We start from the raw sequence: 27,251 nt of genomic DNA, 5'->3' as shown, positions 1-27,251 counted from the left end.
TCAGATCAGTAGATTTAGTTTTCAAGACTACAATTCTTGTGTCATCTGATCATATGTAGATCTAATTCTTTGACTAAAATACATAAATAAATACCTGGAACATCTTGCTTTCCAGTGTGTTTTGTGTCATATTCAATTATGGGATCTCTGTTGCTATCACTGCTCAGAAAACTACCACCCACCAAGGTTTGTGAATTTACTTGATGCTTGATAATGCCTCTGCCCTTCTGATTGCATGTTCATTTTTTGCAACTTTCTCTCTTAATCTCAAGTCAGCAGTTGTTTAAATAAAAAAAATGACTTGTGATTTATTTTGTACACTTCCTGTATTTCAAAATATATCACACTGACTCCAATTTTCTAAAACAAACATTTACATCTCTGCTGAAATATGCACCAACTTCTTAATAGGACTGGAAGTACAATAAATAAGCTTGGTATACATGACTTGACCATGCAAGTTGCTGGAGAGAGAGACAGAGCTTCTTAGTCTGCTGAATGTGTACCTGAGGGCTGTGAAATACTGTCACTCATGACAGTGATGAACATGTGCATGGTAAACATCTTTTTAGCCTGCTGTGACAAGAAAAGATGTACTTTAGCTGTAGTAAGGTCTATATTCAAACTGAATTATCTGAATAACTATACTACATGACATGCAAATCATTCTACAGCTAGCTAACTCATTAGCCTTAAAGCTAAATACTTAAAACATCACCTTCACTATACCAATCACTGCAAGTTAACCTTGACACTATACTTAGAGTGGCATTAGCAATTACATGAAAACATATTTAAAACATGGACACAAGATCTGAATTGCCTACATACAAATAAGGTCTTGTTAAATTTTATTCTGGAGGCTGCCAAAAAAGCAGTTACTAGAAAAAAAATATTTTGTCTACAACCTGTAAATCTTCTGTCTGTGCTGATTTCTTCTCATCATTCCCTTTACTTTGACTCGTATGTAGTCATTAGTAATACAGGTGAAGCAGGTAATCTTGTTTTCAACCTTCTGCTCATCAGCACATATTCTTAATATTTAAGCACTGCAAGAAGACAATCTTCACAAATATTGGTGCAGGTCCTTTTAATGAGATTCTTCACTACTTGGATATTTCTTTCTCCTTCTTCAGTTGACAAGATTGTATGGACTGGATACTATATCTATGAATTCAGACTGTTGCAAAATCTTCTAAATTCTCAACTTGTGTTGTTGTGTCTTTCGGCTTTTTCCCGGTTATGGGTCGCCACAGCGGAACTCCGGTCTGCTAATGATTGGTAGTTGATTTTTACGTGCCGAGTTACCAACCCTGACACACAACCTTCAACGAAGGTATGCCCATTCACGCATGTCAACATGCAGAAGACATTCTAGCTGAGAATCGAACCGGACAGTGTCTTACTGCGAGGCGACAACGCTACCGCAGCATGGGAAATCTGGTATCCCTTGTCTCGAAAACACAGATTTTAATGCAGTAATCACACCTGCACCTGTTGCAGCTATCAGTTTTATTATTTCATAGAATTTTGGATAATGCACACACAAAATTCAATTTCTTTAAACTGGAACAAATATGTACCCCTACTTGACTCCACGAATGCGCTGGAACTGGGTATACTATCACAGCTTCCTTAGGATTTTTATCCTAATGATTTGCAAATGGCACATTTCTGCACAACTTGTTCTAGAGTTGACATTCCTGGCCAAAACACTGTTATTTCTTACATCTTCTTTGCAATGTGCTATTTCCAGATGTGATTTAGATATTCTCTCAAGCTCACATGATTTGGAATATTTATCACTTTTTTTCTTTACCAAACAATATATACAATTCAAAACACTTAAGTATATGCTTAAAACATGTAAGATGATGAATCAATGGAGCTGTTTTTTTACATGGTTGTAACAAAAAAAAAAAAAAAAAAAAAAAGTGGATGGGTGGGGCATGTACTGGAAACAGCTCAAGGCCCAAATGTCATTTAGTCTGTCACTGAACAGAGGGAATGTCAGATTAGGTCCTTGACTCATGAGATGGTGGCCATAAAAATATTTTGAGGCTTGCATTTTCTTGGCAACAAACGCAGGCATTTTTCCATGATGAGCATTACAATTTAGAATCCAAACTGTGCAGTAGAAAAGCAATGAAAGGCATGGGGTAGGCATTACCTCTTACCCTAGCATGTGATACTACACAACATGAACTGGCAGGAGGTGCGCGTCTCTCAGCTCAGGATCTAAACAGAAAAACAGATGAACTGGGGATCAAACAGGAAATTCCAAAGGCCACCTCACTAGACAGATCTCATGATATTAGATGTCTGGTTACAGAAACAGCTCAAAGGCATCTGACCAAAAGTGATGACAAAAAATAGTTTGAGTGCATTCATATCATACTACTACTTCAGCAAGATGAAATTCTTACTATTACACAAATATAAAGAATAGGGCAAATTCCTGAAGCTGTACCAGGACAGATGTTTCATGTGTCTACACCTGTATGTCTTTGTCAGACAACCTTCACATTTACATCACAACTTCTTACTGAGCCTTATTACACCATTTTTAGACATCAGCACCTGACCCACTGTCCTGAAATTAATTTTAGTTTGGGCCTATTATAACTGAACATGGGAATGTTTCTCTGTAAGGGTGGGAACTGATATAAACTGGTTTCATGGTTCTGCATATATATTTTTATCCACAATGAACTAGCATTATAGGTTCATAGGTAGGTACTAGGCTATCAGCTCAAGGGCCTACGTAAGCCTAGCCAACAAGGTTCCCTGGCTTATGTCACCCAGGAAAGTCATGTTCCTGTGCCACTGTCGAGCAGAGATACAGAAGTGATCCCCGGGGTGTATTTCCTATTTCCCATCCACTCATCAAGATTTTTCTTGAAGAGTGCTAATGAAGAATTTTGCTTGACATAGATGGGTAGCCTGTTCCAGAGTATGGGAAGTCTCTGGGACAGGAATATATCCCTCCAGCATGTCCTGTTTATTATGGTTACAAGGTTTAGGTCCCTAGAGCTCGGAGGGATTGGGATTTCTTTAGGTGTAGCATGTCCAACAGCTCTGGTTTTGACATAGCTTTATATGTTAGGCAGAGATCACCTCAGAGTAGGCGATATGCTACAGAGTAAAGCTGGAGTTTTTTGAGGCGGTCAGAGTAGGGCATTTGTTTGAAGCCAGTGATCCTCTTTGTGAGGTACTTCTGTGGCCTTTCCAGCTGCTGCAGATGTCTTGTGAGGTACATTCCAAAAGGGTGTTGTACTCTATAATGGATCTAATGAGTGTTGAGTAGAGGGGAACAATGACCTCTTTTTTTCCTGGATGAGAAACCTTTTATGATGAGGTGTGCCACGTAGAAGGGACTTCCTGACTACTGTGGCGATGTGACTATCAAAGGAGAGACTACTGTCCACCTGTGTCCCAAGGTCTCTTATCACACATTTGGTGTTAAGTAGATTGCTGCCTATGTGGTAGTTCATGGGTACAGAGTTTTTACCAAAGGGGATGACACTGCACTTTTTTGTCATTGAGCTTGAGGGCATGGCTCTGACACTGGACATCTGTCTCAGCGAGGCCCTTCTGTGGGATGTCCACATGATATGGGGACTTGACTATGGCTCCTAGTTTGCAGTCATCTGCGAACTTCGTTAGCCAGAGGCCTTCTGTGTTAGCCTGTACTTCAGAGAAGTAGATACCAAACAGGAGAGGTCCCAGGACGGAACCCTGTGGTACTCCACTTGTCACTGCTTTGAGGTCAAATTTGGAGTCTGCAACTTTTACAGTGTGGATTCTGTCAGTCAGCCAGTTGGCAACCGATCTTGTAGGGATTTATACCTAGTTTAGTGAGTTTAGCTATAATTCCAGAATGGGGGATGGTGTTGAAAGCCTTGGCGAGGTCAAGATAGGCTGTGTATTATATATTGCTAGGAAAGATAGGAAAATTAAATGGCTGAGGTTACTGCTGTTCTGCAATTCCATTCATACTTTTTCTCCCCCGCTGCCTGCCATCTGCTCTCCCATCTCATGCCTGTTTGTTTCTTATGGATGAAAGTCAGTCAAAGGTGCTGTCCTATAAGTGCCACATATACATATTTTTTTTTTTTTGTGGATAAGTCTCTAACCCCATCAACTAGGTGGGAGGAATGTGTCATCTAAATCACTGTGGGGGCTATAACACCTTCCCATGTGAGTGCATACTCCCATTTACCTGCTATTAAGTTTACTGCCACTTGGTGGCTTGGTGAGCTGAAAACTAAATTCATGCCCACTGGACATATTTGCATCTGCTGGTCCACCTCTGAGGGAACATGGCAATTCACTGGTTGTTCAGCCACCCCCACACCAGAAGATGTATGCCCAATCGCCTAGGCTAGCTCCAGCAGTCGCCTAGCCTAATAACTGAACTCAGGTTGCCTTGGCCACGGTCATGACTTTTATTCCTCTACTCCAGTGGAGCTGACTACCCCCCCCCCACACTTTTTTTAATTCCTGCGAATCTACATGCAGTACTTATGCTGCCCAGCAAGACATACATACGTAGCCAAGGTGGTGCAGCGGTAGAATTGTCACCTCACAGTAAGAGGTTCTACCGTTCGATTCTCAACTGGAGCGCCTTCTGTATGGAGTCTGCATGTCCTCCCCACGGTTGAGTGGCGTTCGAAAGACATGCTTGAATGGGTGTGCCTTCGTTGAAGGTTGGGTGTCGGGCTGGCACCTCGGCACCGTAAAAACGAACTGTCAATCATTAGTGGAACGGAGTTCTGCTGTGGCGACCCCTAACCAGGAAAAGACGAAAGAAGAAGAAGAAGATAGCTGAAGTTTTTAGATTCAAGGAAGTCTTAAATCTAACAAACAAGTAACAGAAGCACCATCTAATCCCTGCTTGGGAGAGAGGTAAAATGCTGAGTTAGAAAGGAAAAATGTCAGTGTAAACTAATATTTCCACAAGGTCTGTAAACTTACATCTGGACATATTTGAAATTAGACCCAGAATGTAAAGGGTACGTAGAGAGTAAAAGTAAATCCAAAGGAAGAAAGTACAGTTTTAGGAGAATAACAAGTTTTTATAATGTTATTTGATATAGTTCACATGAGCCAGCATTACAGCTTCCAGTGTTTACATCCCTCTTGTGCTGCACTACTAAACTTTTTAACAAGCAGGATTTCATCCCTGCTGGAACTTTCATTACAGTCTTTCTGAATGATTTAAATTATGACTGTAAAATTCATCATTGGTTCACAGTTGTAAATTTTACTACATGAAATCACCTAAGAAACGAGGTGCTCTGCTAAGTGTGGCTGCCCTTGCAATGGGACGTAAGTAAAATACTGGTTCAGTTCAACTTAATTTTAATAACAGTAGCAATTCCAAAAGTATTACTCCACTGAACAAAATTACAATAGAACTAGGCAAATTAAAATAATAAAAGATGAGAATGTACTCAGCATTGACATAACTACCATATTGTTTAGAGTTACAGGTTCACTTCAGGAAACTGCATAAGATCTAATACTGAGGGTTATGACAGATTTATTTCATACCCAAGTTATTACATGTTCAAGAGATGGATGTCAAGAAATAGATTAAGTGGTGCAAAGCAGAGCTCAAAAGGTGGACTTGACATCTATTTCAAGGGAATATAACTACTTGGTTATGACAGGAGACACTCTATTATAATCCTTTATTAGACATGGTCATTTACCTGCTCCAGTGATACCTGCTACACAGAAAGGGGGAAAAAAACATGAGGAGGAATGGGAGTACAGAAGCCGTGAACACCAGGAACCTGAGATATTCCCTGGCAGAAACCATAAGACTAACTGGAAAAGCTCAGAAACTGATCTATGTAGAGATTTGCTTTGTCTACAGGTTGAAAAGCTCCCTGTAGGGATGTATGCAATAGACATCACAGAAACATTACCATGCAAGCAGGAATGAGAGAAGATTTTTAAATGTTCAAATGGAATCCCAAACTGATAAAGAGATCTTTGACTCTGGACAGAGATTCCTGACATTCTGAGAATGACTCTCCACAAACAAACAGTTGTCCAGACATTGAAAAAATCGAATGCCCTGCATTCTACAGTGAGCTACAACCTAAGCAAGACATTTTGTAAATGATGAGTAAGAGAACTGCACTGACATGATCTCTGCCTTGTGTAGCTAAAGAAATATTAAATATTGTTTGTGTACTATTTATTTATACTGTCAGATGTATTTCTACAAATATTTCAATAACCAATTGGCATAGATGGGACTGCTTAGTCAGTTTACAGCTGGATGAACAAAATGCTACTGACAGCACATTTGTAGCGTGAGTGGTTACTGAGATGTGGATCAGGAACCTGAGATGCTGGCACCTGGAAGATGGACACACTCATTTTGGGGAGATGTGTGCATAAGCATACCTTGTGTGTACCTGGCAGAAACCAGAAACACCCAAGAGGGTGTCATCTTAGGAAAGGCAGGGCACTGACTAAGTCACTATGGAGGGGGAATCATATCAGCACACACTACACATCCATCCCTACACAATATGGGTGCGCATTAGGGGAAGGAGAATGTAAGACGCAACAAAAACCCCTCCTCGGCAGCAATATGATGGTGCCCCAGGGTGCCTCAATCTCCCCTCCAAACTTATAAATGGGTAGGAGAAAATCCAGGGGAATCTTGTCAGATTTGGCAGACCAGCAGACCTGCTGAACGAGAACAGGTCTGCTGGAATAGTTGATGGTGAGCTGATGGGAGAGTTAAAAATACAAATATAAATATTTAATGTTTATTGTGACCTACAAAATCCAGTTTAAGACCTAACAATAACAAACATGACTACTGTAATGATTAACTTGTGCTGAACAATTTGCCATTCACCCTTCTGTAGTAACACTTATGGTTCCAGAGATATGGACAATTGTTTGAAGTGTGAGGCTATAACTTGACTTTCTGAAAAGACTCAGGATACAAACATTGGCAGTTTCAGAGCTCCAGTGAAGGGAATGACTAAGCTTAAAACACTTCATGCTGCCTTACATAAAAGTGTGACAATATGATATGTATTAAAAATGTTAAAGCTATTTCAGCTTCCCATTGCTGTTCTGTGGTGACTGCTGTTAAAGCTCTAGCAAGACACTAGGGCATAACAGCACTGAAAGGTGAAAGGAACCACCTGGCCACCATGAAAAACAGATGAATGGAAGAAAAGTAAGCCCACCAAAATGGGAAAACCCCCCTACCTAAATATGCCAACTCCGAGATCACACTACACGGAGGAGAGGCATAGTTCACCATAGTGGTCAAGTGGTTCCTTTCCCTGTGAAAGAAATTTGGCAGTCCGTTCGTTGAAGAGGTGTTTCGGTGGATTAAGCTCAGGTAAGTATCTTTCGGTGGATCGTACTTCCACTCAGAGTAGATCCATATACATATATATAAATATATATATATGTATACATACACACACACACACACACACACACACACACACACACACACAAAACACAAAAAGGGGAGCAGCAACAGCAGTAATTATCTAGTTGAACATTTACTGTAATGATAAGTTCACTTACACAACTGCACTATGCCTGTCATTAGATCACTGCTGCAGTAGCCTAACCTGCAAAGTTAGAGTATCTAACCTAAGACTGAGAGGGAGGCTACAGACTGAATGTCCATTAGCCCCTGAAGAGTAATCCTAACAAAGCCTGTTCTAGACATGGAAAAGGAATCTTACTTTGTGGTGTTTTGTATCAGTATGGACAGAGGACCAAGTAGCTGCCTCTAGATTGCTTCTAGAGTCCACTGCTTTCCAAAAAGGTGCAAAAGAGACCAAGGCTTGCTACAGCAAGCCCTAACCCTGTCTGGATGTGACCTGATATAATGGATATAACAAAAAATGAAAGCAAGAGACAACCATCTGGAAATAGTCTGTTTTGACATGGGTTGTTCTTTTTTAATAGTTTCATAGGAGACAAACAGCTGGTCAAGCTTTCCTGAAGGGTTTAGTTTTATCAAGATTTATTTATTTATTTATTTCCAGTTTGATAACCGGGGAAGTCCACTGGGCCCGAAAGCCCGTTTTCAGTGGAGGCCCGGGGAGAAAAGCTCCAAAGATAATACATTACACACAAAAACACAGCAGAACAGATCTAAACTAATACACACAAAAACACACTCTGTTCTAATAGCATAATACTTTAACAATTTCCAAACAAGAATGAGGTGCATTGGGCACTATGCATAAGAAAAAGATATATTAGTGCAACTGTGAATGTTAGTAAAGTAGGAAAGGAAAGGAAATTATAGATAGAGTTTGAATGCAAGAGCAGGGATGCATGGGAGAAACAAATAAGAAGCAAAGAAATTAAAGGAGAGGTGTCAAAAGAGGATAGAAAAAGAACAGATAACTAATGTTCAAATTGTGGTTGAGTCCAGGAGACCACCTTGAGAAAAAAAGTCAAAAGATTTAAGGTGAGAGTAAGCATAGCACTTGAAGGAAAATAAAGGGTTTATTCAGGGAGGAAGGAGGAGATAATGAAGAAGAGAGGGAGCTAGGAGAGAGTCAGAAGAAGGGGAACCAGGGGTGGGATGGAACTAGGATAAATAGAGATCTAGGTAGGAAGTATACAATTACATTTCCAATTTTGGAAAAGGTGAGAATGAAGAAGAGATTTAAAGTGTTCATAGTTTGTAGTGGCTCTTAGAAGGGAAGGAAGTGAGTTCCATTTTTTTGCTGTAGTATAGGAAAGTAGGAGTTGGCCAGGGGGTCGTTTGGGTTTGTAAACTGAAATAAGATTTTGGTGGCTAGATCTTAGGGGCCTTGGAGGATTGTATATGGTGAAGGTATTAGATAATGCTGGGCAAGCAGTGGGTTTAAAGATTAGTTTGTGTGCAGTAGTAAGTTGGAGGAAATTGAGTTGATTAGGGAGTTCTAGCCATTGAAGACTACGGAGGCAGATGCAGTGGTGTGTAGAATGAGTGGAATTAGTAGCTTAATTTGGCAATTTTGTAGTAGCAACTTTCAAGTTTTGTGGAGATAGAAGTGGAGAGATTGGATAGAAGAGGAGCACCATACAGTAGAGAAGGGAGAAGGAAGGTAGTGGCAGAGTTTGTCTTGAAGATGGAGTAAGAAAGTTTGCATTTCTATAAAGCATACCGAGATTCTGATGAGTTTTCTTTATGTTTAGTTGAATATGATTATTAAATTTCAGGTGTTCATCAATGGTTACTCCGAGTAATTTAGCACTACTAACAACTTCTATTGAGGACTGGGAGAGGCTGGAAATTATGAAGGATGACTTATCAGGAGTCAGAGCTTTTGAGGGGAGAAGAGAATGATGTGGGATTTATTGGCATTGAGGGAAAGATGATTTTGAAGCATCCAATTTTCTATGGTTGTGAAGGCCAATTGGGTTTTGGCTTGGAGCTCGGGAAGGTTGGGTGCAGAGCAGATAACAGTGGAGTCATCTGCGTATTGTACTATTTGAGCAAGAGGAATAGAAGAGTGGAGATCATTGATAAAGATGTTAAAGAGCAAAGGCCCGAGAATAGAACCCTGAGGGACTCCGGTAGGGGTAGGTAGGAATTTTGAGGTACCAGTATTCCATTTCACAGCTTGGGATCTATCAGAGAGATAACTTCTGAACCCAGAAAGAGAGTTGTGGGAGAGATTAAGGTTAGAGAGGTAGTTGAGAAGGAGAGTGTGGGATATAGTGTCGAAGGCCTTAGAAAGGTCAAGAAGAACAGTGGAGACAATTTTTCCAGAGTCACGGGCTTGGTTGACAATTTCTAGGAAGGAATGAAGAGCGGTTATGGTACTGTGGCCAGGCCGAAACCCATGTTGTGTGGGAGTGAGGAGATGGTTATCGAGAAGGTAGGGCATGAGTTGCTGGTGTATGCATTTTTCAAGAATTTTCGAGATTGGGGAAAGAATTGCTATTGGGCGGAAGTTAGAGATGGTGTTATTTTTGCCTCCTTTATGGAGGGGCAGAATGTGGGCAGCTCTCCAAAGTTTGGGAACATAAGATTCTTGGATGGATCTATTGATGAGAATGCTGATAGGTATGGCGATGCCATTTGCTGCGAGCTTGAGAAAGAGTGATGGAATGTTGTCAGGGCATTGGAGCATGGTTTGAGTTTGAGAAGTTGTTTGATACTGGTGGTAGACACGGGATGTAGAATGAAAGTGGGAGGTGGGTTATGAGAGTTGGAGTGAGGGATGGGTGTAGAAGGATGCTTTGGGTTGGGGTAGGGGTGGAAGAGGAGAAGGATTTAGTCAGTTCAGCTATTGAGCCAGTAAAAAACGAGTTAAAGAGAGTTGCTATTTCAGTGTCAGTCTTATTATTGTCTGGACAGGGATTGGATTTTGTACCTGGATGTAAGAGTGAATTGATGGAATTCCAGAATTTTTTGGGATTATTTGTGAGGGAGGACTGAAGTTTGCCGTAGTAAGATTTCTTATCCTTTATAATAAGTTTTGTCCCTTTGTCGCATTAGAGTTTTAGTGTCTTTAGTTAGCCAAGGGGCAGAGTTGAACTTTATCCTTTTTGTACGGGGAGGGGCTTGGGAATCTAGGATTTTAAGGAAGGTAGTATTGAAGAGTTCTAGGGCTTCATCTAGGGGAAGAGTGTTTAGTGAATCCCAGTTTGTTAGTTGAAGGGTTTCTGAAAATACAGAAGGATTAAAATTAGTTAGGTTGCGAGAGTGGGCATATTGTTGTTGGTGTGGGAGCTGTTGGGTTTTTTGGTTAATAAAGGCTGGGAGATGATCACTTAATGAGTCTGGTAAGGTACCTGAGTTGGAGATATTGTTAGGGTGGCTGACTAGGATCCAGTCCAAGATGGACCCTGGAGGGTTGGTTTTGTTAGGTCTGGTAATGTTGTTTATTAGTTGAGTAAAATTATAAAGATTGATAGACTGAAAGGGAGTATTGTTATTAATATTATTCCAATCAATATTTACATCACCTAGAATGAAAGTTTCCTGTTTAATATTGTTTGAGGCCCAACAGAGAATATTCTCTAGGGTGGAGGAGTTGTCTCCAGGAGGGATATAAATGGTTATAATACAGATACTTTTGAAGTTGTTTATTTTGAGGATTCCTATGACTAGTTCTGCATTATTAAAGTTGGGAATGGTATTTTGGTAAGGGCTAAGATTTAGCAGGCAGTTGTAGACTAAGGCTACACCACCACCTTTTTTGTTTAGGCGATCGGACCTGAGTGCTTGGTAGCCAGGTGGTAAAATTTCAGAGTTACTAGTTTGAGGTTTTAGCCAGGTTTCTGTTACTGCTACTATGTCAGGTTCAGTTATATTTAGCCAGGCATGAAAGTTTGTTATTTTGTTATTAATACTCTGGGTATTAATGGTAATAAATTTAAGGTATTTATTATTGTGCCTATTTGTGGGGGTAGTGGGAGAGAGAATGTTAGTTGGTGTTGGCCCAGGGTTAGGATGGACATCTCCTGCAAGAGCAAGACAAGAGAAGGAGTAGAGGAGTTGAAATTAGAAGTTATGTACTCACCATAACGTTCCATCTGAGTAGGTGACTTCATTTGGTTGCAACCTGTGGGTATCGGATCCGACCTCGGATCCGAGCCGGCATTTCAAAAGCTTAGGCTCCGAGCTCCTAGCTCCTCCCTCTTACCCATAACCCCTTGCCAAGCCCTGACTGACCTCAGATTGAGTTTGCCTCAAAAATACTGAATGCAGTACACGAAAAACAGCATAAATACTCGCTCTATAAAGGCCAGGGGGATGGAGGGGGGGATGGTTGCATCCAAATGAAGTCACCTACTCAGATGGAACGTTATGGTGAGTACATAACTTCTAAATCTGAAGTAGGTAGACTTCATTTGTCTGCAACCTGTGGGACAGAGTCCCCAGCTACCTGAATCTTGGGCGGCCGTCATGGAAGGATGTTTCGGAGCACCGCTGAGCCAAAGGATGCTCTTCCTCTGGAAACAACATCCACCTTGTAATGAGAAATAAAGGTATGAGGCGAGGCCCAAGTAGCTGCCGCGCAGATATCATCCAATGAAACACGTGACTTAAAAGCGGCTGACGTGGAGACTGCCCTAGTAGAATGAGCCGTAACCCTCTGAGGAGCAGGTCTACCTGAAGTGTCATAAGCCTGCAGAATACAGTTAGCAATCCACCTAGATAGTGTGACTTTAGACACTGCTTTACCCAAAGCAAATTTAGCAAAGGAGATGAACAGCTGATCTGATTTCCTGTGACCAGCTGTTCTGTGAACATAAAAACGTAATTGTCTATGAACATCCAAGGAATGCAATTTGTATTCTCCTTTGTTTGAGTACTTGGGAAAAAACACAGGTAAATTGATTGATTGGTTAATATTAGATTCAGAAGAGACCTTCGGAAGAAAAGATGGATTGGTCCTGAGGCACACCCTATCAGGAAAGAAAGAAAGGTAAGGCGGCTTGATGCATAGAGCCTGAAGCTCAGACACTCTTCTGGCAGAAGTGATAGCTACCAAGAAGGCAGTCTTCCATGAAAGATACTTTAGATCTGTAGAAGCTGCAGGCTCGAATGGAGGAGCAGTAAGGGCTTGCAGAACTAACGATAAGTCCCAAGGTGGTACAACCTCCTTGACTGGAGGCCTCAACAAAAATTCCTTTGAGAAAGGTTTTGCATAATTTCGCCGTCATGAGGGGAGCTGTCTCATGACCAATGTGGTAATGCGAGATGGCTGCCAATTGTACCTTAATCGTGGAAGAACTTGCCCCTTGGTGAAAGAGGTCTGTTAAAAAATCCAGCACTGCTGACATAGGTGCTGAGAAAGGATCCAAAGTTCTCTGTACCGCCCAAATAGAGAATCTCTTCCATTTACTCCGATAAACCTGCCTGGTGGAAGGTTTATGAGCTGCCACTAAGATGGCTTTGACCGTGATGAGATACCGAGTCCTAATCAAGGATGGAACTGGAGCAGCCAAGCTGTCAATTTCAGGGTGCGCAGATTGGGAACCGCAATCCCCAGAGGGTGGGAGATGAGATCCGGAATCGGATCCAGAATCCAGGGTGGATTGATTTTGTGAGACCATACAAAGGGGAACCAGGGTTGACGAGGCCAGAACGGGCCAATGAGAATCATTCTGCTCCCCAAACTGTTGGCTTTCTGCAGAAGCCTCTGCATCAGAGGTAGTGGAGGGTAGGCATAAAGGAGACCGGGAGGCCAAGCATGCACCAGCGCATCTCTTGGGAATTCCCCTGGTGGGGGAAGGAGAGCGAAGAAATTGTCGCATTTGGCATTTGAGGGAGAGGCAAAAAGATCGCAACAGGGTTGCCCCCAAACGGCAAAAATCTTCTTCGCTACCTGAGGATTGAGAGACCACTCGTGAGGTGACAGAATGGTGCGACTGAGTTTGTCCGCAAGGATGTTGGATTTTCCCGGAATGTGCGTTGCTACCAGAAAGCGTTTGGTGGAAATTGCCCATTCCCAGACTCTCATGGCCTCTCGACAAAGGGGATAGGACCTGGTTCCTCCCTGTTTGTTGATGTACCAGACTACCGACATGTTGTCTGTCTGAATTGCAATAGTCCCTGAAGGAAGAACGTGGTGAAGTGCTTGCAACGCTAGGAGCACCGCCCTCATTTCCAGGACATTTATATGCAACAATGTGTCTGTGGGGTTCCACGTGCCTTGGACAATCTTTCCCGCAGAATGCCCCCCCCACCCGAGGCAGGAAGCGTCCGTGGTCACTGTGGCTCGGGGAAAAGCAGCACAAAAGGTCTCCTGACAGGGGCCCGGAGACAGAAGCCACCAAAGAAGGGAATCCTTGCACGCTTTGCTGACCGCTATCGGAGAGTTGAGAGAGGAACTGAGAGGGGACCATTGAACTTGAAGGGTCCATTGAAGAACCCGCATGCATAGGCGCGCATGAATAAGAAGCGGAATAGCTGCCGCCATCAAACCTAGGGCCCTCAGGACCGAAGCTGCAGTCGGAAATGGTTGCAGGACCGCTGCTACATGACACTTCAAGTTGGCAATTCTGTCTGGAGTGAGGAAGGCTCGCATTGACCTGGTGTTTAGCCTTCCTCCTATGAAATCTATAACTTGTGTGGGATGCAGCAAAGATTTCTCCCAGTTGACAGTGATGCCCAACCTTGGGGCTAGTCGAAGAAAGTAGTCCCTGGCTGAGCACAGAAGATGCCTTGATGATGCTGTCAGGAGCCAGTCGTCCAGGTACGGAAAGACCTGCAATCCCTGGAGTCTCAGGTGGGCCGCTACAACAGCTAAGACCTTGGTGAACACCCTGGGGGCTGAGGTGAGACCAAAGGGAAGGGCCCTGAACTGATAATGACTGGCTCCCAGCCGAAGCGAAGAAACCTCCTGGACCGCTTTGTCCATGCGAATGTGGTAGTACGCGCCCTTGAGGTCTATGGAGCACATCCAGTCATTCTCCTCAAGAGGGGGAGAATAGATTGAAGGGTGACCATCTGGAACTTTTGCTTGGTTACTGACAGGTTCAGCAGGGAAAGATCTAAGATCGGTCTTAAGTCCCCCGTTTTCTTTGGCACTAAAAAGAACCTGGAGTAAAACCCTGACCTGGTTTGCTCTGGGGAACGACTGGATAGCTCTTTTTTCTAGCAGCTGTCCAATTTCGATAGCTGCTGCCTCCCTTTGGTCGGGTGGAACATCTGGGAGGCAGCGAGATCTGGGAACCTTGTATAGGGGAATTGAATAACCTCTGGATATCACACGAAGCACCCAACGGTCTGTTGTGATGGACTCCCAAGAAGTCAGGTGCCTCGAAAAACGCCCCCGACTGCCTCCAGAGACGGACAGCCGGGCAACCCTTCAGGGCTGCTGCGTGGGTCTATCAGAGAAAGGTTCTCTGGACCCAAAGGTGCTAGGAGCCCCCCTGCCTCTAGGACGGCGACCTCCCCGTCCTCCTCTGCCACGGAAGGACTGGTTATCCGAAGCAGGTTGGGACTGCTGCGATTTCCGGAACCACATCTTCTTCTGTCCCTTTTGGTTCTTCGAGAAGGACCTCTGGGGAGCTGAGAAGCGGACTCCGACGGCAGACAGCGTCTTCCCGTCCTTTTCGCTCTGGACTAATGTTTCGCGAACAGTCTTGCCAAACAAGGCAGAACCATCAAGGGGCATTCGCGAAGGTCGCCTTGAAGGGCTCTGCAAAATCACAGTGGCGGAGCCAGGCCTGTCGCCTCATGACTAGGCCTGGCTCTAGCGGCTCCCTCAGTAGCGTGAGAAAGCAGCCGCATAGATGTATTGGAAACTGATCTGAGAGTGGCCATTCGGGTGGAGTATACTTGTTTATCCTCACTGACATGGACTCTGGGGAGATGCAGCGTATTCTTTAATCAGATCCCGCTGCATCCTGATGACGTGTGCCATGTAGTTCAGCGCCTCAAAGAGAAGGTTGCTGAACTGAAAACTCGCTTCCCAATGCGATCCATCGAGCGGGACTCCTTGCCCGGAGGATGCATAGAGGGACTCTCCTGGGCCAACTCCCTCTTAGTGGCTGCAGCCATCATCATGGCATCTACTGGGGGGCCTTTGCTCCAGTGAGTGCGGTCCGCCGGAGGGGAAAGGATGCGGTCAGGACGCTTAGGTACAGGCTCAACGGTGTCCGGATCCTTCCACGCCTGATGGATATAAGGTCCACCAGAGGGGCGGCAGGAGGGGACACCCAAGAGGTAGATGGGCGCGGCAGCAAGAACACAGACTCGTCTGAGGAGGCCTTGGGGGCAGACCACCCCCTGATCCTCAACATTTCCATAATGTCTCCAAATGAGACGCCTTCAGGGGTGACCTTGGGGAGCCTCCCTTCATCCAAGTCTGTGTCTTCGGTAACGGACTCGGGAGTCCATGTGCCTCCTTTGCACTTACGCCCGAGGTACTTCTTCGGGGCTGTCCGAGGAGTACTCTTCCGCAGCTGGATGTTCCAAGGGAACTACTTGGGACATCGAGGCGGCTGTCCCTGGGACCGGCTGGTGGGGCCTGGCCCAACTGCAAGGAGTGCGGGATGGAGCCGTGGCAGGGACCGGGGTCCGTAGTCCTCAACAGTGCCCTTTCCACTACGCCGAAAGCCGAGGGAGAGCCAGCTTCTAAACCCCGAGAGCCGACCCCACTCGGATCTGACGACGGATCGGAGCCGGAGCCGAAACCGCCGGATCCGAGACCGTGTGCTCCGACCTGGACGGAGCCGAAGACACACCAGCTCCCTCGATCCGAGGCTCGGTCCACGGCTCCGAGGTCGGGTCCGGCACCAAGCACTCAAGGGATGGGATGGATCCGAGGTGCGCCGACCTATCGGATCCGACCCACCCCGGATCCAACTCTGCCCGGCGCCGACAGCTCCAACCCGTGGTATGGGTCGGAGAAGGAGCCAAAGGCGAAAGGGTCAAGCCCCTCCCGGATGGGGGCTAGGAGCACTCCCATTTGCATTTGGGCCTGGATGAATTTCCTCATCATCCGTCCATATCTGCTTCACTCATAGAAAAGTGGATCTGGTGGAGGCCACCAAGCGGACCTAGAGAGCCGCCGGGACCTCGCTGAAGGGCTAGCCTCCTCCTCCTCGGGCCCAGGAGAGAACCGAGGGAGTGGAGCCGAGGAGGAGGAAAGCTAGAAGGCACAGGGAGGCCGCAGACGGAGGAGCCGAACCGGAGGTTTCGCCTCCGCTTGTGGTGCCTCTCCTGTGCCTCTCCTTCTTCTCTCTCCCTAGAAGACTCTCTCTCCTCCGGCATCTTAGAGGGAGGTTGAGTCCCAGCTGGAGGAGGAGAGCCCACAGCAACAGCTTGCTGAGTGGAAGGGCAGATCCGGCGGTATCTGGGGAGAAGTCCCGCCAGCACCAGCTTCGACCTCCGCTCCTCAAGCTCGGGGTTGAACCTGCACAAATGGTACAACCAGATGACAGGTGTTCAACCCCAAGATGACCAAGAGTGTGGCCATCCGCTGGGGACAGCTTATGGCCACACTCGGTACATTTAGAGAATACAGCCTTATGGGCTTCGGACATGATAAGCCCTAAAAGGCCTAAAAAAACACACACACACAAACTACGCAAAAACCCGTGAAAAGTTAAAAATAAAGAGAGAGGAAAGCCTATACACTCAACACTAAATAATTAAGAGAAAAAAAGTTGAGATTTTTTAAACTTTTTCTGTCAGAAATAACTTATCTGCACCAAAAAACGCCAGGAGTTCAAGAATCCGTCGCAACTTGAAAGCGGCAAACGAAATCTGAGGTCAGTCAGGGCTTGGCAAGTTGTTATGGGTAAGAGGGAGGAGCTAGGAGCTCGGAGCCTAAGCTTTTGAAATGCCGGCTCGGATCCGAGGTCGGATCCGATACCCACAGGTTGCAGACAAATGAAGTCTACCTACTTCAGATCCTAGAATTGCGGAGTAAAGTAAAAGGGAGATGTAATTTACATTTGAAAGTGGGAAACTTTTTGTAGAGTGTATGGTGTTTTAGTTTCAAGTAATGAAATGGATTTGGTTGAAGGAGGGAGGGGGATATCAAATAAAAGTGGAGGGATGAAGGATGTGGAAGGGAGATAGTGGAGGATGAGTGGGGTGAAAAAGAGGCGGGTAGTATGGTATTGGAATAAGAAGATGCATTATACAGAATGGTGAGAATGAAAAGACATGTAAATGAGGTGAGATAGTGTGGAGGAGTCATGGAGGAGTAGTGTAGGATAGATATTGGAAGATAGGGTAGTGGTAGGCTATTTAACAGCAGGAAATAGCTCTGTGGAAGGAAACAGTTCAATAATGATCCAGTTAACTGTCAACAGTAATGAAATAGCAGCAAACTCAGCGTGAGCAATAAAAGTACAAACAATTCTATAGCAGATATCTCAGTAAGTAGAAGTGTGAGTGCAACAAAGAAAATGTGATGCAATAGTCAACCAAATAAGATCAGTAAAAATGCAAAAATATAATAAAAAGATAGTTGCTAATCACAACAGCAAAAAGTATAACCCAATGGGTACAATCCTGTGCACAGAGCCCTGTAAATTAAACAGGTTTGAAAAGCATCACCCTATCAGTTCACAAATTGTCCAAACCCAGTCACAATGAAGGGCTCATTTTACAAGAAACACACAAACTGTGACAAAATTGTCCCGACAAAAAAAGAGAGACCAAAAGTATGTTGTTAGGTATATATCCAAACTGATAGGAACAACCAAAACTGTCCCCCAGTTCAGCAAATGGAAAAACTTAGGCCCAGACCATGTCACAGGTGATATTCTTGAAGCCAATACACGAAAAATGTCCCCAAAGGAAAATGAATGAACAACCTCCAAGACATGGTATCACACACCAAATGAAAAAATCCTAAAGCTTATCATTTCCAAAGGATCCCTAATAGTCATAAATGACCAAGGAATTGTGCCTCCCACACAGTCGTAGGCAAAAAAAATATATATATATAACGATTCAGTCAGATCCAGACCCAAATATGAACAGCCGTTTGACAGAAAAACTTGCTTAGTGCAAAAAAAAAAAAAAACTTTTGATACAAAAACACAAAATAATATAAATGAACAGCTGAAGAGCTGAAACCAAAGACTGTAAACAAACCGCTGTACAGCCAAATAGCTATAAAGTAAAAAGTCGCCTCTGTAGACTGCGTGGTACCAAAAATCTGGTAGATTCGCAGCAAATGCGCCTCCTTCACAATTACAGTCCAAAGAACAAAATGTAAGCCGCCTCAAATGTAGAATAATAATCGCTAGATCCCATCACGAAAATGCCAAACGTGGTTGTAAACAGCCGTCATACCAAACTTCACTAAATGCTGATATCATCAGCAGTTTATCTAGTTCTTCTTCCACGTGAATCTGGAATACAGAACCGGTTCCTGGAAGATGAGTTAAAGAGCTCTTCAGAACATTCAGTGAATAAAGACCATCTTCTGTACCCATACAGTTCTGCCAGCTACGTACACAGGTTGGGTAGGTGCCTCATCTTATTTCTGTTTCATCATGCTTAATGATGTGAATCAGGCTCGTCATTGATCATCAACATTTGCAGATTGTATGGCACTCCACAGATCTCAAATCGCTCAATCTCAAAGTCCACACCAATGGTTGCCTTATAATCTCGGTCAAAAATATCTTTGCAAAACCTGTTAATTAGACAAGTCTTCCCAACGTACAGGTCTCCCACCATCACCACCTTGGAGATTTTTAGCCCTGCAAGGCCTGTATTCCTTTCCTGACAGGCGTTTCGCACCTCTGCTTAGAAATGGTCTTTGAACTGGTGGCAGGCCTCGGGTGTGTACCACGAGGCATTCAGTGCGGTAAAGAGCCCGTCTGCGCCCGCTGTATACTCCCACGGTGCCCTCGGTACCGGCGACACCAGGCAGTTAACAGTCCAGCAAAGGTCCAGCCTGAGGGAGATACCTTTCTCAAGCAGATCAAGTTTTGCTTTAATATGCTCTAAAACAGACTGTGAACATAGCCAAGCAAATTTCTGGATAACTAATCCAGTAGCGACTGCCATGAAGGAGCTGGTACATGATGAGTCCTTTATTAATCAAAACAAAGTCTCTGACTCATTCTACTATACATTTGCTTAACCAACAAGAACATGCTTTATATCATCAACATTTCTCTATAATCTTGCACATTTGTTATGAACAAAACCCTTCTCTTGATCTAACACCTGAGTTGTCTGTGGACATCAAGAGTGTGTGATATTTTTGCCCTTTGGTTCTGGAAAGAAAACATGGAGATGACTAGACTGGCTCAAGGTAAACTCAAAATACTTTAGTTATAAATGAGGGATTAGTTCTCAAAGAAAGCCTGTCCTTATAAAAAACAAGATCAGGTTGACTTACCATAAGATCCTATAACTCCAATATCCGTCTTGCAGAAGTCAGATCAATCAATAACACCGTCTTCCATGTCAAGGACCATCATATCGAGCAAGTGTGAGTTTTTACATCACAAAATTCAGATATCAAAAATAAGTCACCTGTTTCCATGGTGGACAAGCGTGTAAATCCCCTTTCAAATATTGCCTGACTTGCGAAAAAGAAAAGAGGTATCTCATCGGCAGACAAGAAGAGATGGATACAAAATAAATCCTGACAGAGGTATAATACAGGCCACAGGAAAGTAACTCACACAAATACTGAAGAACCAGGGGCAGCCTGGCCATAACAGGTACCTTGGCTCCAATGGTACCAACTAGAATTTTTTTTCTTTTTAAACATTTATGATTTCCATTCTATTAGTTCTGTTTTGCCCTTTTTAGTACCTGCTGCATGTCCTTAGAAAAGAAGGTGCCTAAAAGGTATCAACATTCTATCATCCATGCAGTTAGATGAAGAGATTTCAGGACAGAGTGTATCAAACAACCCATCTTGTGTATGTCCAGTCTACATTGGAGCCTGTGGCAAGTGCAACTGACCAGTTTCCAAAGAATGTTGCCTAGGCAAAAATCAGTGTTGCAACAATTATCTTTGGAGAGCCTTTCTGAATTTTCAGAATTACTCTGGATATCAGCAGAAAGGTTGGGGAAGCACAGGGGAATATTCCCTTCCAAGGGAATGAAAAAGTACCTGCCTTCCAGGCTTGTTTGTAGGGAATCCTAGAGCAGAATTTCTGTAGTTGTGTGTTCTGTCTTGAGGCAAACAATCTATTTTAGGAGCTCCCCACAGCTGAAACGATTCCTGGAAGACCCCTCCATTTTTGAGGGTCTGTCATGGTCCTGCTTAGCTTCTCTGCAATAATGTTTTGCTCTGAAGAAATGTAAAGATTTTGCTGTGCTGCAAAATCCTAAGCTACCACAGCTAGTCTACACAGTAGATAAGATATGGAACCCCAACTATCTGTTTATGTACCATATCACTGTGTTGTTGTCTGTAATGACTTGAAGACGCCCTGGAGACCAAAGATAGTGTAGAGACTTGACAGCTTTTATGATGGCCAATATCTCTAATATTCATGTGCCTTTATCTGTCTTGACTTTCCCACAGGCCCTGCACTTTCACCCCCATGGAAACAGCTCCCCAAGTAAAATCTAAGTCATTTGTTGGAGGAGTAAAGAAAAGACTGGGATTTATATGCAACTGGTCAATCCCCTCCTTAACTCCATTTTTACAAATTGCAGAATCTTTCTGAAAATGTCTGTCAAGACTACTTACCTTAACTTGTTTTTATATACCTTTTCTGCATGTAAAATGCAACTTGCATAGTTTCTTTAGTCTTTGAAAGAAGTAATGACTGTACATTCCATGACATTCTTTGCTTCAGTACTAGTGAATATGATTAAGAATCAATGATACTATGACTGAGTTCTTTAACTGGCTGAGTAGTGAAGTACATTAAACAGTCTGAAAATATAATGCAGCCTGGAAGTGAAAAGGTTTGCAGTCAAACAGAATGGGCACTTTTATCTTTTCAGATAATAATGCACTTCCTGCAGTATGAATCAGTAATAAAGATGCATGTTAAACACTGATGACTATATTGAGAAAGGAAAAATAGAAGATATCAGTTTATAATTTTCAGGGTTTGTAAGACATGACACAAGTAAACTACTAGATAATGAAAAAGTTAAATGAATCAAGGCAGTTTGTTTTCACTAGCTTTGTCTTGGTCAGCAAAAAGGAGTAAAATTAACATATAAGCACAAATCAAATGATTTTGTTAAAAAAAAAAATTTAAATTATATGCACGTTTGACTTTCACTTACTTCGCAACAGGGGCGGTGGTACTCCAATAAACTCAGGTGGCGGGAGACGATCAGGTGGGCCATGTATTGGAAAAGGACCTCGCCGGAAAAAGCCTCGTGGATCCAGAGGCAAAAGTGGTCCTCTGATGTTTGGAGCAGGAGGTGCAATGAAACCTGGATCAGTATTTGTTTCTCTGACTGGAAATATAGGTTGATTTCTGGAAGAAGTCAGCATACTCTGCATTGGAAAAGAGAATCAACAATAAATATGTAAGGTACAAAGGCCACTTACATTAGTAACACCACAGCCATAGCTAGATATGGCTGCACCTTGTGCAGTTCCCTGGATCTGGTGCCCTTCTCAACTCTAAGTAGACCCCCCCCAAAAAAAAGGGTCATCCCAGACTACAGTTACACAGTTCCATCAGTTTTACTTGAAAACTTTAACAAACCACTTGCTACAAATTTAACAAGCAGGTTGTTATGGCTACATACCACACACAAAATGCTAAAGCTCTTCAGCCTTGACAGCAAAAGTAGCACACCTTTTGACCAGGGTGGCTCTCCCCCTCCCCCACCTATTAGCCACACCTCTGAATACCAACTAAAAACACTAAGCTTGAAAGCTGAGGACTATTTATTTTAATTTACTTGCCAAACTAAAGCCATACAAATGGATACAAAATCTTTACTCTAGTTCTTGCATTACACTTAGTGTCCCAGATACTTAGCTAGCATTCTAGTTTAACTTAGTCTAGCCCTGTTTTATAAATAGATCTAGCCTACTGTTTTTGGAAGCCCCACAAGGAGAGGTTTCATGCATTTGTCCTTGATAATATTCTAGTAAATGCTTTAATGAAAGCACCGATGAACAAGTAAAATCTTACAATACAACAATGACAATTACATAATACAAAATGTAATAGGCAAATATTAATTCTGCAATGAAACAGGACTTCCATGAGATTCAATACTGGTCAGTACAAATGAGGTAAGAAAAAAACCTGTTCAGACTGCTGTTGCAGCGCTTTTGGTCCCGACTACACCACCAGTGACATGGGATCAGCAATGAGCCTGTACTGCTAAAAAGCAGCAAAACATGGAGGACTTCAAGAGAATGCAGTGTGCCTCTATCTCCAGGCAGAAGAACTTGGAAATCAGGCCTTCTGACAGCAACGTCTAGCTGAAGCTGGGAGTAAAAGCAATGCCCTGTGCTAGATGGGTTAGACTGCATAACGGCACAATTTGCATTAATTCATATGCTCTGTGGAGAAGAAAAATTAGGAAATTATAAGCATATGCTCCATAACAGGGTACTTCCAGCCTTCTGAAAGTAGGCCATCCATTTTCCACCCTGGTTATAGCGGACTCTGAGCCAGAAAAAAGGTACCCACTGATGGTCACATTACCCAGATGGGGAAACTCACACTGTAATGTCATATCAGGAACTCTCAGAAAGTGCATGCATGAAGTAGGGCAGTAGTAAAGGAAATGCCAGGGGACAATGTGACAGAACTTCTAGCCATGACCACGGTTTGAAGTAGATGAAAGCCTATGAGTACTGTAGAGCATTTAAAAAGGAATGCAACAACAGAATTCAGCAGAGTATGCTACAAAACGAAAAATGTGGATAGTAAGTGTAGTTTAGACCTCGATATTACTAGCTTGAGTACAAATTTGGTCTCCAGATCCAAATTTTGTGGCCTGCATTTATGCATTTAAATGAAGAACTACGTCTGCATTGTCACTGGTTCAACAGGTATTACTTTTGCTGGTGGGAAGATCAGAAAACTGGTTTCTAGCTTCACTCCAGCTGCATGGAAAATTGTTAAAATACCAACAGTGTACTGCAGCATAAGGGGGGTGATTATACACCTGGCATGCCATCCTTCAGACAAGATGTTAAAACAAGGTGCCATCTGACTGGTAGTGCTTCAGACAGACATGAAAAGATCCAATGGTACTTACTGAAAAGACAGAGCATCTATTTTTTATTAAAAGTAAACAAAATGTAAAATCATCATTTATATAACTCATAAAATAGTTTTCTTCAAGGACACAACTCATACGAAAACAATGACTTTTATCAGTACATAAATTTAGTTCATGGGATAAAAAAAGAAGTTATGTACTTACCATAATGTTCCATCTGTGTTGTCTATTTTCACTCTTTCTCAACTGATGGATTCGGATCCGATGCTTGGATCCGTCTCAGCCATTGCTAAAGCTCATGGCAACCTAAAACTCTCGAGCTTCCCATTACCCATAATGCACCAACCCTAAGTTCCCTCAGATCTTGTTTGCTGATTTTACTAAAAAGACAATACTTACTATGCTTAAACAAAAGAGGTGTAACAATGATGTTCCTAAGAATTCATTCTTCCAGAAATTCATATATAAAAAAATGGATGGGGGTTGGTGGGCAGGAAGCTGAGGAAGAAGAAAATTGGACAACACAGATGCAACGTTATGCTAAGTACATAACGTCTTTATCTGATGATGTCAATTTTTATTCTCTCCTCACCTGATGGGACAGGGTCCACAGCTACCTAAATTCCAGGGTGGACTCTAAGAAGGGATTTTCCTGAGCACAGCTGAACAATGAACAAAATGATGCTCTACCCCCCCCACCCCCCACCCGAGACCAGATCTAATTTGTAATGAGTAACAAGGGCACGGGCTGCTGAACATATGTCATCCATGGATGCTCTGAAGAAGAAAACTGTAGAAGTTACCATTGATCTAGCTGAATGAGCCCTTATTGGGTGTGGTAAGGCAATGCTCAATTTTTTATAAATGAATGAAATGCAATCGGCTATCCATCTGATTAAAGTTACTTTGGCAACTGGTTTACCCAATTTCAAGTTTGCAAAGGAAACAAATAACTGATATATATATATATATATTTTTTGTATTTTATTCTTTGTAAGTAAAAACGTGATCGTCTGTGAACATTTAATAAATGTAACATATATTCTCCTATGTTAGTAACTTTGAGGAAAAAAACTAGAAAAGTAATATACTGATTGACATTAGATTCTGACCACCTTGGGAAGAAGGGATGCATTGGTTCGTAACGTAACTATCCTTGTGAAAAATCAAGTTAAGAGGTTTGAAGATAATGCTTGAATTTCTGAAATTTCTGAAATTCATCTGGCAGATGTAATGGCTACTAGAAAAAAACATTTTCCAAGTTAGATACTTAAGGTCACACTCAGCTGCTGGTTCAAATGAGGAATGTATAAGTGCCTGCAGTATCAGGTTGAGGTCCCATGGGGGAGAGGGGTCTTTAAATGGATGCCTTAAAAGTAGAGTGTCTCACATGAAAGCTCTGCACAACTTATGAGAGGCTACTAAGGAACCCTCAAATCCAACATAAAAGTTAAACAATGCAGACAGCTGAACTTTCATGGTTGAGGAACTAGCTCCTCCTTTAAAAAGTAGGGCCAAAAACTCATGTATGTCATGTATAGGAGCTGAAAAAGGCTCACTGTGTTTTTGATGAGCCCAATACACAAATTGTGTTACGTGTTGAAGGTTTGTGGTAAGATAAAAGTATATGCTGGACAGGAGAAAAGAGCATATGTTGTCTGGCTATCAGTGGAACTGCAGAAGCCAAGGCATCAGCTTAAGGCTTGATATGTCTGGATGGATCATACCTGTCAGGTGAGACAAATCTGAAGTCGAATGCAGAATCCAAGGTTGGTGAAATAAGTGAGGCCAAAGGAAAGGGAACCAAATCTGTAGAGGCCAGAAAGGTGCAATGAGGATGACCTTGCTGTTCAACATGGCAGCTTTCTGCAGGAATTTCTGAATTATTGGGATTGGTGGATAGTAGACTGGAGGGACAACCGTGGAGTAGAGCATCCCTCACTGATCTCCCCTGTGGGTGGATTAGGGCAAAGTAGGTGCTGCATTTGTTGTGTAAGGAAGAAACAAAAATTGCAGCAAGACTAGCCCCATTGACAAAATATCATCCTTGTCACTTTCTTGTCGAGACACCACTCGTGAGGTAGGAGAATGCATCTACTCAGTTTGTCTGCGATCACACTGGAATTCCCCGGAATGTGCATTGTTATAAGAAAGCGGTTGGAGGAGATCACCCATTGCCACACTTTGAAGGCTTCTCGACACAAGGGATAAGATCTAGTCCCTCCTTATTTATTGACGTACCAAACTTCTGACATATTGTCTGTTTGAACTGCAATCTTCCCCAAAGGGTGAGCATCTTGAAAGGCTTGCAATGCCAAAAGCACAGCTCTCATCTCTAGACCATTGATAAGCAAGTTGGCCTCTTCAGGGGACCAAGTGCCTTGGACTGTTTCCCCAGAAAATGACCCACCCACCCCAACTGGGAAGCATCCATGGTCACTATGGCCTTGGGCTGTGGGAGAATGAATGGATGGCATTGTAGAATCTGATCTGACTGAATCCACCACTTGAGTCTCTATTGCATGTCTGAGTGATTCGAATTAGAGTTGACATGACCACTGTGATGCTAACATCCACTGTAGAATCCTCATGTAAAATCTGGCTAAAGGTACTAAAAGCTTGAAGGACCAAGTGGGCTAAAATCTTGGTACTGCATATGGTTTTTCTAACCTGTGATCTTACAGACTGGACTCTTGAAGGATGCAGTGAAACTAACATAGACTTTGTGTTGAACAGTGCTCCTATGAATTACAGATTTTGACTTGGTTCCAACTGAGACTTGTCGTAGTTTGTTGTCCATAGATGAGAACAAGTCTGGAGAAAGAATAGTTGTGTAAAGTCTTACTATAACCATAGATGTCCTTCTCTTCTATATACTGCAGTATTCATAACATAAGGGAGTCCCCGCCTCCAGCTGACTCGTACGTCTCGCCAGTATTCAAAAGTCTACATGCTACCGCAAGGTACATGCTACGCTACACAACATAACACATATGTCGGCAATAAAGAGACGTTGGGTATAAAGCAGACATCAACACGCACCTTCCTCAGAACTGTATGCCACCCAGCACCAGTCTGAGATCCTAGTTGAGAAACATATCAGCAGGAGAATTAGGAAAGCATCAGGGGAAAGCAATATTGCAGCATATAGAAGAGAAGGACATCTATGGTTATGGTAAGATTTTACACAATTATTCTATGTCTTTCTATTCATATGCTGCTGCAGTATTCATAACATAATGGAGAATGCCACAGATCAAGGTTGGGAGGAGGATGAGACAATGTTTTTTCTACAAATCCATGCAAGATTGCTCTGGCAAACTAGACTTGAAGGTGGTGTTAAGCTTGTAGTGTTTAGTGAAAGTATGGCCAGAGGACTATGTAGCTGCTTCCAGTACAGAGCAAATGTCCAAACCTTTAAAGAATGCCCCTGAGGAAGAAACTGTTCTAGTAGAGTGAACCTTCACTGGGGAAGTAAGGGTCTTACCATTAGACAAATAAAAAAAAGGAAATAGCTTTAGAAATCCAGTTGGAAATACTTTGGTTGGAAATTGACCAAGAGCTCTTGGGTGGTAAGAGACCAACAGACCGTCTGTTTTATGAAAAAGTTTGGTTTTGTCAAGGTAGTATCGCTGCCTAT

General features: G+C 43.0%; 1 protein-coding gene across 1 annotated transcript in view; it reads right to left on the bottom strand.

Moving 5' to 3' along the window:
* Positions 1-27,251, bottom strand: part of LOC122804407 (melanoma inhibitory activity protein 2-like) — a 1,673,436-nt gene that overhangs the window by 25,496 nt on the left and 1,620,689 nt on the right. Inside the window, exon 21 of the mRNA XM_044074238.1 lies at positions 21,701-21,917. Coding sequence (XP_043930173.1) covers positions 21,701-21,917 — 217 coding nt within the window. The remainder of the gene's footprint in view (positions 1-21,700; positions 21,918-27,251) is intronic.

Source organism: Protopterus annectens, chromosome 6.part0, assembly GCF_019279795.1.
Source record: "Protopterus annectens isolate FY-2018-M chromosome 6.part0, PAN1.0, whole genome shotgun sequence".
Lineage (NCBI taxonomy): Eukaryota > Metazoa > Chordata > Ceratodontiformes > Protopteridae > Protopterus > Protopterus annectens.
This window is presented reverse-complemented; position numbering and strand designations above follow the sequence as displayed.